We start from the raw sequence: 16,689 nt of genomic DNA on the forward strand, positions 1-16,689 counted from the left end.
AGCTATTTCCATCTGGGCACTGACCCAATGCTTTATTACATTTAATCTCCACACTCATTTTTGGTTAGTATCTCCTTGTTTAAATCCTTAGTTGTACACTATATGGCCAAAAGTATGTGGACACCTGACCATCACACCCAAACGTGGTTCTTCCTGAAACTGTTGCCACAATGTTGGAAGCACACAATTGTATAGAATGTCTTTGTACACTGTAGCTTCACAATTTCCCTTCACTATAGAACTAAGAAGCCTGAAACCTGTCCACAAAGGAACGGTCATGAAGACAGGCATGCTCCAAAATCACAGCCATGCTCCAAAATCCTGTGGAAAGGCTTCCCGGAAGAGTGGGGGTTATTATAACACTAAATCTTGAATGGAATTTTCAACAAGCACATACAGTATGAGTATGATGGTCAGGTGTCCACAAACATTTGGTCATATAGTGTATCTCTCTTTCCTTCTACTATTTTTCAGGCCTATCCACTGTTAAATGTTTACTGAGACGCCTGAGTTTGTTCAGTAAAAGGCTGCCATTAATGAGAGTTTCGATTACAAGGGCTGTCTCTCCACTGGAGAAGGATTTTAAATACTTGTGGAGTTCATCTCTCTCCTCCCCTCTTTCTTTCTTTCTCTCTCTCTCTCTCTCTCTCTCTCTCTCTCTCTCTCTCTCTCTCTCTCTAACATTCCAAGTACTTGCTTTTGTTTTCTTCTCAGTGAAACACTCATATCTGCTCTATTCAAGGTCCTGCATGATCTAAGGTCTCCAGTGTTGCATTCCAGTGCCCTCTGCTGGATAGGAATTGGATTTAATAATGACGCTTACTGTTGATAATGAAATAATATCCTGAAATCATTATAGCTATACACAAGTGCAGAAAGGCAGACCTAACACGGCTCTACAGTGCAACAATTTCAGTAGCATTTGCGACTGAAAAGGACTTAGTGCGACTGAAAAAAGATATAGGCGCACTACAACTACAACTCTGCATACTGCATCTACACCGTGCAACAGTTATTTCACACTGCTTTTCATCTCCTCAGTCAACCGAACAAGTGTGTAAATACTGCAAAGAAGCCATTATGATGACAAGAGTAACACAGTACATCACATGGCACAGTACATCAGACATGGCAACACTGAGGGACTTGGGGAACCCATCTAAAAAGAACAACTGATAAACAAACAAAGGCAGTAAAGGCAGAAAATGTGCTTAGTTATAAATAAATCATTTCATATAAAAAACTAGATATTATAATAAATTCACGAAATATAATTAAAATGACAAATGAAATAATGTTTTATTACTACATTTAAAACCAATTTCACATTAAGCTTAGTTCACTATTTCCTAGAAGGCTACTAGCCTTTTTCCTAATATGGATCATTTTTGTGTTAGTCTACTTTTAATTAGGACTCTTTATTGTTTAAGATATTTTAAAATAAATGTTTTATGCTTATTTATTTATTAATTAACCAACAGTATTTGTGTCATTGCTTTTATTTGAATTAATTCAATTAACAGTGACCATGAGCAGAGAGCTTACATTTAACTGTTTATGATAGATTTCCTGATTAAAGTTTAAACAAAAAAAGATTGGTATCTGGATCGGTTTCGGTCGTAAAAATCCTGATCGGAGCGTCAGTAATGAACACCATTAAACTAAAGCGCTCTGCATCTGACAGGTAAATGAACTCACCCAATCACATCCTCTATGAGATTACTCAGATACCTACACAATACACACAGAGCGGGTCGAGAACTGACTCCAGCCCAGAACCATGACAGTGGAAATGTCTAATAGTGTAGCTTTAAATATATTTAAGAGGAGCTGACTTCAAACACTGAACATTGATGTTTATTGTATTTGTTTACAAGGTGGAACAGGTTAACGGTTGTTTTTTTGCATACAGTCTGTAAAATGAACTGAAAATATTACATTTAGTTTATCAGAAGGTAAATTAATTTGTCATGGCTCACACTATGTTCCTAAATTCTGACCAGCTCAAGTTTTCTCATGCCTACTTGTGTGTTATATTGTGGCACATTAATGTTACCATCTCTAAAAAACTAAAAATATTATTTCAACTGTGTTCCTAAATTTTTTACTAAAAAAATTGCTACCATGGAGCCCTGCCTAACAACTGACTTCACAACTTCCTAGTACAAACATTCTTATTAAGTAAACCTTGAACAGCTTTATGGCGATTTCATAGTTCTTTTGAATTTTGGCTTAAATTGACCCTAAAGATTGTTAAATTGTCGCTTAATAAGGCAGAGATGGGGGGCACATTACCAAATGGAAATTAAAAAAAAAAAAATTGCACCCTCTTTCACTTTCTTATTTACAGTATTTGAAGATATACTTTTTTGTTGTTGTTTTTAAAAGCTGGTGTAAATGCTCCTTAGTCGCAAAATAGCCAACAAGCAGTGATCCTCATCACTACATCAGGTCAACATGCAGCTTATGCTGCTTAGCATGAGCACATTACAATTACACTTGCGACCAAGTGCATTTCAGTGCACATTTCACAAGCAGAGTTCTTGGGAGTTCGAGTGAAGCGTTTTCACCTGCTGAAACAAACCAAAATATACAAGCATATTCACCATGGCTCTAAATAAATAAATCAAATTCTGCCAGCATGAAAGTGCCCTTAGTGGTGCAGCTATCTAATGATGTGAATAATGTTCTCCTTTGTGTACCATTTAATTTCTTGCTAAACATTCTGTGAAGTCATTTATATGAGGGCGGAGCTTCTCAGTCCTACACTTGGGAGGACGTTGCCTTGCAAACAGCCTCAGTAAAGAGTCCTTCATTTACAGCAATAACTTTCTCTTTCTTACTCAATCAGTCCCTTTTTGTTAGATTAACTGTAGCTGTATGTTTAACATAGATAAAACTATAACTCTTGAATTTTAGATGTTCTGTAGCTTGAAGATAACTGGCTACTTCTCACATAATATGTAAGAGTGACATTATACAGAGAAGCTGAGAGAGGGGGAGAGATAGAGAGAAAGAGAGAGCGAGAGAGAGAGCGAGAGAGAGAGAGAGAGAGAGAGAGATCAGACTTGGTGCTAATAGGTAAAGGAAACAGTATTAAAGTTTGCCTTTTTATGCTCTATCTACAGCAATGAGCTCCTGACTTTGATGGATTACCCTGGTTTCTCCCTTCCTGTCTGCCTCTCTCACGTTCCTAAATATCCTTTGCTTTAATTATTTGTCTCGTTTCAGCAGGATTTATTTGGTGTTCTATATTCAGTAGTAAATCTCTCCAGTTATTAATGTGTAGGGCTCCAGCTGAACAGATCGCTGCAGCTGACTGTGTAATGCTTCAGGGTTGTATGCCGTCCCTGTCTGTCTGTCTGTCTGTCTGTCTCTCTCTCTCTCTCTCTCTCACACACACACACACACACACACACACACACACACACACACATTCTGAAGTCAGTACAGAACCAGTTCATCATATTGTGGCAGACCATGTCAGCAGAAGGCCAGGTGCATTCTGAGTCTGAGGATGCACACAGTAGGCAAAAGAAAACACATTCTAAGGTAGTGGAACCTTACTCTGAAGTAAAAAATACAACTCATCATCCTATGATTACAAGCTACTTAGCACAAGATCAAGGATGCCTTGTGATTTCAGGAGGTACGTGTGTGTGTCTGTGTGTGTGTGTGTGTGTGTGTGTGTGTGTGTGTGTGTGTGTGTGTGTACACAAGAGATCTGTTGTTACTGTAGCAAGAAGTAAAATAGGTTTTCTCTAACATCTGTACACACAGAGGGGCATATTTTTACATTTTTGCCAATATTGTGCTGATTATGCTTATCAGAATTCACATACATATACACTATTCTACCTTCACACACCAACATTCTCTCAGTCCCACTGTCACTCTTCACTCTGAATGCCATGTGAGCTCTTCAAAGTGGCAAAATATGCAGGGTCATTACATTTATAGTGCATAATATTTACATTCTTATAGTTTTAGCAGACACTTTTGCCCAAAGCGGTGTACAGATAATACAGCTGAGCAGTTGAAGATTAAGGATTATACCCTACAGACTACTAGGATACTTTTACACTCTACAGGAAAAGTGTTGATCTGAGCACCTTCTCTAGTAATAACCCTACCACCTAGCTATTACAGCCAATAAGAAGAAGAAGAAGAAGAAGAAGAAGAAGAAGAAGAGAAAGAAGAAGAAGATGAAGAAGAAGGTTTTGATTTCTTTTCCGTATTTAGTGTAACTATGGTGAGGGTGATGCAGCTTGAGAGAGCTTTGGCTTGGCAGAAAGTTAAGAGTGTGACTAGGCCACATTTTACCGTATGAAGCCATTAAAGTTGAACTGATGTGTGACATGGGATGGCAATAAATGTCCCAAAAATAACAACTTATCATCTTTTAGACAACATATCCAGTGTGAATCTGGGGAAGCTCAGAGCTGGCAAAATAAATCTGCCATCTTTATAATATGATATGATGTGATATGATATGATATGATATGATATGATATGATATAATATCATATCATATCATATCATATCATATCATATATGGTTTCATTCTGATTATTGTATTTCAGCTGTTTATGCTACACTATATGGTCAAAAGTTTTTGGACCCCTGACCATCACACTCATATGTGCTTGTTGAACTTCCCATTCCAGATTTATTCCCCCTTTGCTGTTATAATAACCTCCACTCTTCTGGGAAGGCTTTCCATTAGATTTTGGAGCGTGGATGTGGGGATTTGTGTTTATTCAGCTACAAAAGCATTAGTAGGGTCAGGCACTGATGTTGGGTGAGAGGGTCTGGGGTGCAGTCGGTGTTCTCGTATTCTTCCACTCCTGAACACATCGTGTCTTCATGGAGCTCACTTTGTGAACAGGGGCATTGTCAGGCTGGAACAGGTTTGAGCCACTTAGTTCCAGTGAATGGAAATTGTAATGTTACAGCATAGAAAGGCATTCTATACAGTCGTGAGCTTCTAACAGTTGGGGGAAGAACCACATATGAGTATTGATGGTCAGGTTTCCACAAACTATTGGCCATATAATGTACATAGCACAAGTGCGACCATGTCTGCATGCAAGTTTAAGCTTAATGCGTCAGCTATTTTTGTTACACCAGCACTGTTCTCCATGTTGTTTTTTCTTGCTTGCCCCCTGAACTGCAACCTGATTGGTCGGGAGATTAAAAATCCCTTGATGTCACTTGGCACTTTTCTGAAAAGTTCAACTTTTTATTTTACTTGGGAAGCAATCTGTTGTGACAAAAGAAATGCTGGTGGTAGAACTTTTTTAAGTGGCTGCATTCCACCCGCCTTGTAGTTGCTTCCCACAGGATTGCATCCTGAGAAAAAAAACATCACGGAGTGTGAAAGCAGCCTAAGGGTTTCTCTGGAATTTAAACTCACAAATGTCTGATCACTGGATCAGAAACTTACCCAATGAGCCACACCATTGAAACTTCAAGGACTTTTAGATTTATAAGCACTGCTTTTTAGCATGCTCGGCCTTTATGAATACTGAAACAGAACCTGAAAAACAGATTATAGAGATTTTTTTTTTTAAATATCAAAACATGAATGAATTCTTAGGAGAACTTTACACAGCTGTACACAGTATGAGTACGTATATATTGTATGCTTTTTCTATATCGAAAAACACAGCTATGACAGTTTCTTTGCAGATCTGAGCCTTTCTCATGTCTGATTCTAGGCAAGCACTGCACCCATTGTAGTGTGACCACGGCGAAAACCACTTTCGGTTTTGTGAAGAAAAAAGCCCTCTATTTTCAAATTAATACATTAACTTATTTACTATCATTCTTTAGTAGTGCTAAAGAATGATAGTAGCGCGCCTGTTATCCTCACCTTTTTAATCTCTTGCAGTATAACTGCAAGTGCCTCATCAGACAGATGTTCAATCATACTATAGCATATCTCATCTTCACCGGTCTTCTTTGCCCTAGCAATAGCTCTTTTGCAGTTCAAATATAGAGAAAGTAATATCTAATGGGCTTTCATTTGTGCTACTTTTCTCCAGTACTCCAGGATTTTCTCTTCTGACCAATGCTCTACTTTCCTTAGCTTCCTCTGTTAGATTATTATTGCTGTACACCTTAACAAATGTGGTGGCTTAGTGGTTAGCACGTTCGCCTCACACCTCCAGGGTCGGGGTTTGATTCCCACCGTGGCCCTGTGTGTGTGGAGTTTGCATGTTCTCCCCATGCTGGATGGATGGACATTAACAAAAACTTTCACCAACATTTGTTTATTTGAAATTGCCACCTCCTCTCCATTATGAAGAGCAGGCATATTGCTATTCTTTCTATTACCTCCCATCTTACTTATCATACCCCATATATCTGAGATCTGAGTTTCCCTTCCTGTTGTATTGCAAAATTCTCTCCAGTAATTTCGCTTTGCCATTCTTATAGTTCTACTCTCCTATAATTAATTAGACATGGGCATGAATGAGATGTTTTCACCTTCCTAAATGCACTGTTTCTGTTTCTAACAGCTGTTCTGCACTCATCATTCCACCATGGCCACCTTACCAATTATCTCCTCTGCTGTATTATGTATTATATTGCTTATGCTTGAGTTGCATTCCTATACTATACTTCCTATATCCCTAATTCAGACAATTCAATTAATCTATTACTGCATATTGTGCTAAACTTATCCCAGTACACATCCATCTAAGCTCTAAACTCTTCTTCAATCATTTGTACTTCCAAACCTAGTGTGAAATAAATAGGATAATGATCACTACCTAATGTAGACTTGAATGTGATTTAAAACTCTCCGTGTGCTCTTTTCTGAGACATCCTCAGAAGCTATAGTAAGGTCAAGCACAGATTCTCTTCCTCTTACTACATACAGTCTAGTACCGCTACCATCATTTAGACAAACTTATTTAAGTTCACCCATCACTTCCTCAATTGTATTACCAGTAACATCGGTGAAGGCGCTTCCCCAAAGTATTATGGGCATTAAAATCACCACACCAGAGTACCTTGTTATCATTAAAACTCCCAATATTTTCAAGTGTTTCTTTCCTTAGTTTATTGCATGGATTATAATAATTGATAAGATTAATACTCCTATTATCATACCATATTTCCACAGATATCACCTCTTCTTCATGATTATTAATTTCTCTGTAGTTCAAGCCTTGTTTTATAAAAGAAGCTACTCCACCCTCATTTCCTGATTTCTTATCCTTCCGTATACCATAATATCCTTGTATACCAAAATCAAGATGTGGCTTGAGCCATGTCTCCTGTATACATATAATATCTGGTTTCTGCTGTAAATAATCCTGAATAAACTTTTTCAACCCTTGTCCATTAGCTATAAGACTTCATGCATTCCATTGTAGTAAGCCTAATACTTTCATATACTTTCCCCATAGGTTCCTTGTGTTCCGGTGATTCCACCTATGCATCATGAGTGCTTCATTAATTGATTCAACTGTAACATCCTCTACTTTTAAGTATTTTTCTGCTGCTCTGTTTATAATGTTTATCCTTTCTGTTCTGCTATTGGTTTGTGCTGAAGAGTTAACCATAAGTGTCAAAAATTCTGTTCTGTTCATCACTATTGCATCTTTGGTATGTCTGCATTGGTTTACTTCTTTTTGACTGGTATTATGTTGTCATAACCTGATACTGGTGTTTTCTTAACTCTTTTGAGGGTCTCCACATATGAAATTCCTTCTGCCATTTTAATGTTCTGCACTTTTGCTGCTCTTTTCCTAGCTTCACATCCTCCGTATGCAACACTGTGGTCATCCCCACAGTTGCAACATTTTATATTATCCCCTTCACCGTATGCTTATCCCCTTCACCGTATGCTTCACCGTATACTTATGTTCCCCTCCACATTTCCCACATCTCTGCTTACCTTCACATACTGCTCCTACATGCCCATACCTTTGACATTTATAACACCTAAGAAGTGGTGGTACATATTCTCTTACTATGTAACTCATAAACCCAACCATCACTCTAGACGGTAGAATTTCCCCTTGGAACTGCAGCATTACGGACAAACTGTCGTTTTTCACTCCATTTCTGACATATGGTAATCGCCTGGCTTGAATGACTTTTGCCCCCGACATATTATTCTTAATTTCTTCTTCAGACATTTTTACTGACATGCCATAAATCACATCTTTCACTCGTTTCCTGTCCGCCCATCTTTCACATTTTACCCTTTTACTCATCAATGTCTACAATTGTAAAGCCATTTTGTTTGCTATCTCTGCAAAACACCAGCAGACTTCCATCACGTAACAGTTTTGCATGATCGATATTACTCAACTTAGCCTTCAGTTATTTTCACAGGATTTCAGGATCCTGGTAATTCAGACTTAACGACCACCCTATATTCCTTCCTCATTTTTTGTACTTGCTGATTTGGTCTTCCATGGTCGCTATCCGTGCTGCAACTATGTTCTCGAGATTTCTTCCTTTTCCCTTTTCTAGTTACTACATTCCATCCTACGTCATTCAAATTTCCCTCTCCTCCATCTTCCAGTTCACTTCCTGTACCATCCTCATTTCCTGCCATCTCTGCTCTAGTCACAGCTCAATGCTGCCTCCTGCCCTCCAGAGAATCCCGGGTTCACCCTCCCCCCGCTCCGTGACTGAACACACCTAAACGCCAGCACTCAAGCAGCCCCCGGGCTGAGACCTATCCAATGACACCTCATTTGAACCAATAGGAGCTTCCATGTCCTGTCTATAGGCTTCGAAATCCAATGAGAGTCTGTGCTGTAGCAAGCTCCGTCCCCCTTTCCTACATGATTACCGAGAGCTATGTAATGGCGTCTGAAGGAATGACTGGACCATCGTGTAGCCAATGAACTGCTGAAAAGAATCATATCTTGCTTCATGGGTAGTGTTTCAACACTTCAACTTAAAAGTCCCTGTGTAAAGCTAATGTAAACAATGGCACAGGAGGGAGTAAACGTTCACAAAGGTTTCAATTATGAATATACATATGAAAACACATATAAATATACATTTTGTAGATTGCTGGATATGTGATATGATAATTATAAGAAAAATCAAGAGTAGCAGCCTTTTGGTCCTAGTTATGTGTACATGGTTACCGAGGGCCCTTTGGAGTCTCCACAAGGTTTTGGTAAAAAAAATATATATATATTTTAAATGCATGGACATACCCTTAAAAAAACAAGTGTAGACTATTAATTTTATTTGGTATTGTTATCAAATTTGAACTTGGACTAGGAAAGGCTTCATGCTGTGGTACAATTGTGTTTTCCAGCTAATAGCTCCTAGCTCTCGGCATCTGCAGGCCTCTGTATGCAAAAATAAATAAAAATCAGGTGAAAAAAAACCCTTCTGTTTCAGTGTGTTCAAACCTCTATTACTCAATACCAGTAGTACTTACAGCGATGGGGACAAAACTTCAGAGTGTCCCCTTTCAAAAGAGACCAAAACCATGTATGTACTCCAAATGGTTCAAGAATAGCTTGAATTTTACTACTCTGGCTCTCACACCTCTACTCAGCAGACTTTGCTTTTCTAGAACTCAAATAAAAGATCTTGTATGGTAGCACTGCTCGTATTGTTCTCCGCTTGATATACCGCTTCGTTTGTATTCCCTCATTTGTAAGTCGCTTTGGATAAAAGCGTCTGCTAAATGAATAAATGTAAATGTACTTTAGATGGGCGTCTTAGGTTAATTTTACTGATACTGCATGGGGCTAATTACAAATGTTAACTATGTTTAATTACCCTGTATTTCTACCTGCCAGTTTTCGATGTCTACATACATTGTTTAACTGAACTCAGGTTCAAAACAAAATAAGTAGAAAACAGTTTTCTAGGAAATAAAAAAGAAACATCTTCACTGTAACTGTGCAGCAATATCATTCAAAAGATCCTGCAACGTTTATCCTGAATCTAGCACAATATAGAGAAGCTAATTACATTTTGGGGAAGGTTAAGAGTTGAGGTAACAAAACAATAAAGGAAACAGGCCAAAGATTGCAGATCATCAACGATGGGGCTCTTTAACGTCCAACTTTCTGATGAAAATTCTCATGATCTAATAAAGGTTGGATTCCTAACTTGATTATTAAGATGGATGATCTAGGATACAAATCATTTTTCCCAGTGGCTAAAGGACACTTGTCACTGTGCCTGTAATATACTATATATTTTTTCCAGTAAACTACATGATTTTCTTTCTATTACACTATTAGAATCCTCCTTTCTTTTCATTTGTAATTGACTGTTATCGTTGCATGTGACATGGTCTATAACATACAGTAACATACAGTGATTATGCCTGAAATGAAATGTTAGTATACTACCAACCAAAGAGAAAATGGGTAATTGCACTACAAAACAATTTTGAGATATTTTTCTTGTATTTTGGTAGTGGTCATGAATTTTGGATATAAAATGAGTTGTGAAGACTGAAAAAGAGAACTTCGTAGCAAATAACGCTCATTAGCAAATGTAAGAATCCGTAATACATAAAAATCTTGTCCTCCATTTTAAACAAAATGTTTAAAGCAAATTATAATAGACAGAATTACATTGCCTATGTTTAAAGAATACTGTGTCTAGTGCGAAATGTATTATCATTTATTGGATGCTAAGGATTGGAATCTTTGCTGCTCTCTAAGAGCCTGTGTTATTGTTTCTGTGGGTATCATAAAAGTGTTCCCTCAGACCACATGAATTAATTAGAGAGCTCAATCCACCTCCTCTTTCTGCTTCCACCCTCCACCCCCTCCCTTGGCTCGTTTCTCTCGTCTCTTTTATAACGAAGGAAGAAAGTAATTATGCTGGAATGCTCTGCAAGTAAACATGAGGCCCCTCACATACGTAGGCACATCTTTCCCTGGCATGTGCATTACACTACAGTGATGCTTCTACTTTTTAGAATTATCTCTATTTCTGCATAAATATGACCTAAAACATCATCAGATTTTCATACGTCCTCAAAGTAGATAAAGAGAAGCCAATTAAACAATAACGACAAAAATATAATACTTGGTCATTTATTTATTGTGGAAAATCTGTGAGTGGTAAAAGTATGTGAACCTTTGTCTTCAGTATCTGATGTGACCCCTTTGTGCAGCAGTAACCAAACGTTTCTGGTAAGTGTTGATCAGTTCTGCACATGGGCTTGGAGGAGTTTTATCCCGTTCCTCAGTACAGAACAGCTTCAACTCTGGGATGTCGGTGTGTTTCCTCACATGAACAGCTTGGTTCAGGTTCCTCCACAACATTTCTATTGGATTAAGGTCAGGACTTTGACTTGGCCATTCCAAACATTACCTTTATTCTTCTTTAACCGTTCTTTGGTAAAAACGACTTGTGTGCTTTGTGTCGTTGTCTTGCTGCATGAACCACTTTCTCTTGAGATTCAATTCATGGACAGACGTACTGATATTTTCCTTTAGAATTCGCTGGTATAATTCAGAATTCATTCATTCATTCGTCTTGCTCTTGCAGTGATCTTTGTTGGTCTCCACTCCTGAGAAGGGTAAAAATGGTCTTGAAATTCCTCCATTTGTACACAATCTGTCTGACTGTGGATTGGTGGAGTCCAAACTCTTTAGAGTTGGTGAGCATCAAAAACTCTTTTTCTGAGGTCCTCAGAAATCTCCTTTGTTTGAGCCATGATACACTGTATGCGTATTTGGACACCTGACCATCACACCCAAACTGTAGCCACAAAGTTGGCACAAAGCAGACAATTTCCTAGAATGTTTTTTAATGCTGTGGCATTAAGACTTCCCTAAAGTTGCTTTATCATGACAATGCCCTTGTGCACAAAGTGAGGTCCATGAAGACATGGTTTGCCAAGGTGAACACCTTCGGGATGAACTGGAACACTGACTGCACCCCAGGCCTCCTTGCCTGACATCAATGCCTGACCTCACTAATGCTCTTGTACCTGAATGAACACAAATCCCTACAGCCACACTCCAAAATCAAGTGGAAAGCCTTCGCAGAAGAGTGGCGCTTATTATAACAGTAAAGAGGGAATAAACATTTTAAGAATTATGTATGGGTGTGATGGTCATGTGTCCACAAACATTTGGCCATATAGTGTACAAACATATGCACACATACACCTATGAAAACATGCAGGCATAATGAGGTGGCCAGGTTGTTTTTCAAACCTCACATCTACCCCAGTTAAAGCCCTGTCTCTCGGTCTGTCCATCTGGGTTTCGGATTTTTGGACAGAATAATGCCATGAAGATACTCAGAATTTGATACATACGTATTATTATTTAGTAATGCTCATAGGTCTTTCAGCTGCATCATTTGCGGATTACTACTGTGGCCTTTTTTCAACTATTGAGCTAAGAAATAGTATTTCATAATGCAGAAAAACTAGTTTAGATTTTGCTATATAGGTTGGACTATTAGTAACGCCTTGCTGGTCTGGGTGATCCAGTAGGTGAATAACCAAGCTCCAGTTAATCCAGAATGCAGAAGCCCTTACTAGAGCCAGAAAGTTTCACCATATTACTCCTTTTTTTATCCACACTACACTGGCTTCCATTAAAATGTTGCATTTATTATAAAATAATGTGCATTTGATCATGTGAATTCAGTCATACACGACACTGACACAAAATTACTGCATACTGAGACTGTGTTAAATTTAAATAGCAGTCTTGTGATTAATAATCATTCAATAATGAATGTTTATATTCAGCTGAACAAAACAATTTGGAAAAAGCACGAGGTTATCACTAGTGCTAGATATCTAAATTCTGACCCGATAAAAATAAAAGTCCATAGATAGCTTAATCCTATAGCTTCAAATTGGCAGATGAATATTATTCGAAGGCTTACTAAAGGCTATTAAAAATATAAAGGGTACAGAGAAGGCTGGATGTATCCTAATAGTTTGTCCTAGAAGCTCTTGAGCTGATTGTGATGGCTCCATTCAGGAGAAAACGACAGCTATTAAATACTAGTTGTGCCATATCTTTATTTATTGCTATTCTGTTCCTTTTTTATTGGCTTAAAGTCTTTCCCCACCTCCTCATTGCATCATATTTCCTATTTTGAGTCAGAGTAACTGTGAAAATATCCAGCACAAAAAAATGAAGCAAGTTTAATGGAATTTTGAGGGAATTCTGTGGACAATTTCTGTTGGCACATGTAGGGCAGTATAACAAAGTGTAGTTATCACATATATACTATTGCATAATATTACGTGCACTATTGTGTAGTATACAGTTATAACTGGTGTAGTATGCAATGTACAAGTAGGATTTTTATTTATTTTTATTTTTTTAAAAACACATTAAAAACAAATCATTGAAATTCAGCCCAAAACACGGAAGAGCTCCTGCCGCATGACGGCGCTAAAGAGCCGATAGTGCGTTCACGCAGTACACTGAGTATGCCCGAGAAGAAGTGACCGGATCTCGCACGCTCCAGCAATCCCTCCGCCAGGTAAAATAGTTATCACTACTGAAGAATGTTTATATCTTTTTACGTCGGTAATAGCAGGTTGATGACAGTACATATGAACAACCGTATAAAAATACTATATAACGTATTTATTTTTTAAATATAAATCGAGACTAATGTCTTTCACAACTTGAATGAATCCCACCGGACCGGAAGACCGCTCGTTTTGCATGCCTGTCGCGATATGATGACGTAAAACGTCTGGTTATTGGTATTGTTTTGGTTAGTTCAATTTGCCTTGTGCAGAATCTACTCTGAATCATTCGGTTTAGATCAAATTACAGGTCAGTGTGAACTTTTACCTTGACCCTGAGTTGCTCTGCATTGCCTTGTGCTTTCTTAAACACCAAAATAATAATATTTTACAGACGAGGTGGTGGGATCTTTCTAGTTGTTTGGCTAACACGACGCGCTAACTTTACTGGTTCAGTCCCAATTGGCTCACTGTTCGAGTCTAGTGCACTAGATAGGGTGCAGACGCTACTTGTTTATGCCGTCTATAGTGTGCTTATATAGGTAATATAGGGGCGTTTGGGACATGGCCGGGGAGGGATTTGTTGTGCTTTGTGTTGTAAGGTTAACGTCAATGTTGTGTCCTGGAGCTCTAAACTGTAAACGATTACAGCGTTGAAAGACGCATTTCACCGTGTACACTTGTTTGGTAAGGGCTGAACAAATGAATTCGGTGAAAGCATGAGATATAGATTAGATATATCTCTATATACATCTAGTCCCGAGGTAGCTCTATCCTAAATTGGTGGATGTAAATTATTATCCAGCGCAGGTATTTAAAGGCTTACAAGGCTGAATGACAGTGTTAGTTGTACCTGTGTGTTTATTGCCCTCATGTTCTTGTTGTTTTTTTTTTGTTTGTTTGTTTGTTTGTTTTTGTTTTTTAACTGCCTTGAAATCTTTCTACACTTACCTCATTCCTCCAGTTGCAGACGATAAGTTAAAACACTATTCTCTGTGACTTAAAATGGCAAATACAAATTTGCCATTTTAAGTCACAGAGTACAATGTTTTAACTTATCATGCTCAAACTTTCATACAGGCTGGACAGCCATGGGTCGAGACAAGACACGTGCTTCTTTAGTTTCTAGATCCTTATTTAGCTCATATGTAATGGAGGTTTATGCCATTCAAGAGTGCCAAATGTGGTGGTGTACAACCCCGATTACGAGAAAAGTTGGGACAGTATGGAAAATGCTAATAAAAACAAAGAGGAGTGATTTGTAAATGTACTTCGACTTGTATTTGATCTAAACACATGTAAAGAGACGGTATTTGATGTTTTGCCAAATGAACTGCATAGTTTTTTTTTTGAAGACGTTTATTGTGAAATCGATGCATGTAACATGTTCCCAAAAAAGTTGTGACGGGGCAGTTTAGGACTAATAGCGGTGCGACGAGTTGAAATAAGAAGGTGATGTCTAATCATAGTATATAAAGAGCCTCTTAAAAAAGTCCTAGTCCTTCAAGAGCAAGGATGGGTCGAGGTTCGCCAATCTGCCAACAGATGCATCAGCAAATAACCCAACGCTTTGAGAACAACATTCCCCAAAGACAAACCGGTAGGATTTTGGACATTTCACCTTCTACAGTGCACAATATAATTAAAAGATTCAAGGAATCCGGTCAAATCTCGGTGCGTAAAGGGTGAAAACCACTTCTGAATGCGCGTGATCTCCGATCCCTCAGACGTCACTGTCTTAAAAACCGTCAGTAGTCTCTAACGGAGATCCTGACATGGGCTCGAGAATACTTTGATAAACCTTTGTCATTCAACACCATTCGCCGCTGCATCCACAGATGCTTATAGCACAGTGGAATCGTGTTTTGTGGTCAGACGAGTCCACACTTCAAATAGTTTTTGGAAAAAACAGCCATCGTGTTCTCCGGGCCAAAGAGGAAAAGGACCGTCCAAGCTGTTATAAGCGTCAGGTCCAAAAGCCAGCATCTGTCATGGTATGGGGGCGTGTCTGCATGCTAGCATGGCCTGTCTGCAGTGCTGACCTGTCTCCGATTGAGAATGTGTGGTGCATTATGAAGCACAAAATAAGGCAACGAAGATCCCGTACAGTTGCACAGCTGAAGAAATGCATAATGGATGAATGGGGAAAATTCCGCTTGCTAAACTTAACCCGCTGGTGTCTTCACTCAGCGTCCAAATGCTTAATAAGTGTTATTAAAAGAAAAGGTGATGTTACACACCGGTAAACAGTCAACTGTCCCAACGTTTTTGGAGTGTGTTGCAGTCATCAGATTTGAAATGAGTGTATATTTTCAAAAATAAATTAAATTCACAAGGTAAAATATCAAATGTGTTAATGCTATGTTTTCAGTATAGTACAGGGTGAACAGAATTTTCAAATTACTCTTTTTGTTGAGTTTTTTCTATACTGTCCCAACTTTTTCGGAATTGGGGGTGTAGATACAGCTGTGAGTCAATATACATTACTGTATGACGAAATTCAGGATGTGTGTGACATAATATGCACTAATGTATGATATGGTGTATGTTACCATATGTGTTTTTCAGCTCAACCCTTGAAGAGGTCAGAGGTCATGGAAGAGCAGAGTGCTTCACCTGGGGCGAACACTGATAACGGCAGCCAAAGGAATGGAGAGGAGGTAACACAGCAGCTGATTTTGATTGAACAAGTGGAAAGTGCCTATAAGCAATGTATTGTAATGGCAGGCCTTTATAATCCCCTATACTGACGAGACCAGGTGCCGTCTCTGGAATAGGGCTGTGGTAAGTAGTCGTGTTCTTACAGCAGAAAAAAATGCTTGAATACAGTTTGCAATATTACCCTGATACTGTCAATTAGACAACACATTATTACATGTTAAAATAAAAACAAATAAATGGCCACTGCAAAAACGGTGCCATGGCCAATTTCTCAAAGAAGACACCAACTACAGTTTGAAAGAAACTCATAGTACAGTTATGTGGATTGAATATTACATTATATTGGGGCTGTACAATAATGGTACTCACGTTTTATATATACACATACACACAGTGGGGGGGGGGGGGGTATTTGATCCCCTGCTGATTTTGTACGTTTGCCCACTGACGAAGAAATGATCCATCTATAATTTTAATGGTAGTTGTATTTGAACAGTGAGAGACAGAATAACAACAAAAAAATCCAGAAAAACGCATGTCAAAAATGTTATAAATTGATT

The 16,689-nt window shown here is 38.4% G+C and overlaps 1 protein-coding gene and 1 long non-coding RNA gene across 6 annotated transcripts in view; one reads left to right on the forward strand and one right to left on the reverse strand.

The window, feature by feature from the left end:
- Nucleotides 1-5,241: 5,241 nt before the first annotated feature.
- Nucleotides 5,242-8,841, reverse strand: LOC128635002 (uncharacterized). The gene is made up of 3 exons (XR_008397915.1): nucleotides 8,668-8,841; nucleotides 5,447-5,539; nucleotides 5,242-5,352 (listed from the first exon to the last, which is right to left on the reverse strand). It is a non-coding gene; the product is annotated as an uncharacterized LOC128635002 (long non-coding RNA).
- A 4,574-nt stretch (nucleotides 8,842-13,415) lies between these two features.
- Nucleotides 13,416-16,689, forward strand: part of hmg20a (high mobility group 20A) — a 14,116-nt gene continuing 10,842 nt past the window's right edge. For 2 of the 5 annotated variants that reach the window (XM_017486228.3, XM_017486229.3), the window contains exons 1-2: nucleotides 13,664-13,778; nucleotides 16,037-16,128. In XM_017486228.3, coding sequence (XP_017341717.1) covers nucleotides 16,063-16,128 — 66 coding nt within the window. In that variant the 5' untranslated portion in view covers nucleotides 13,664-13,778; nucleotides 16,037-16,062. Of the gene's footprint in view, nucleotides 13,477-13,663; nucleotides 13,779-14,033; nucleotides 14,156-16,036; nucleotides 16,253-16,689 lie in introns of those variants that run through there. The other 3 variants (XM_017486232.3, XM_017486231.3, XM_053686036.1) reach the window with 3 other exon arrangements.

The sequence above is a fragment of the Ictalurus punctatus genome, chromosome 14 (assembly GCF_001660625.3).
Source record: "Ictalurus punctatus breed USDA103 chromosome 14, Coco_2.0, whole genome shotgun sequence".
NCBI classification, from domain to species: Eukaryota; Metazoa; Chordata; class Actinopteri; order Siluriformes; family Ictaluridae; genus Ictalurus; species Ictalurus punctatus.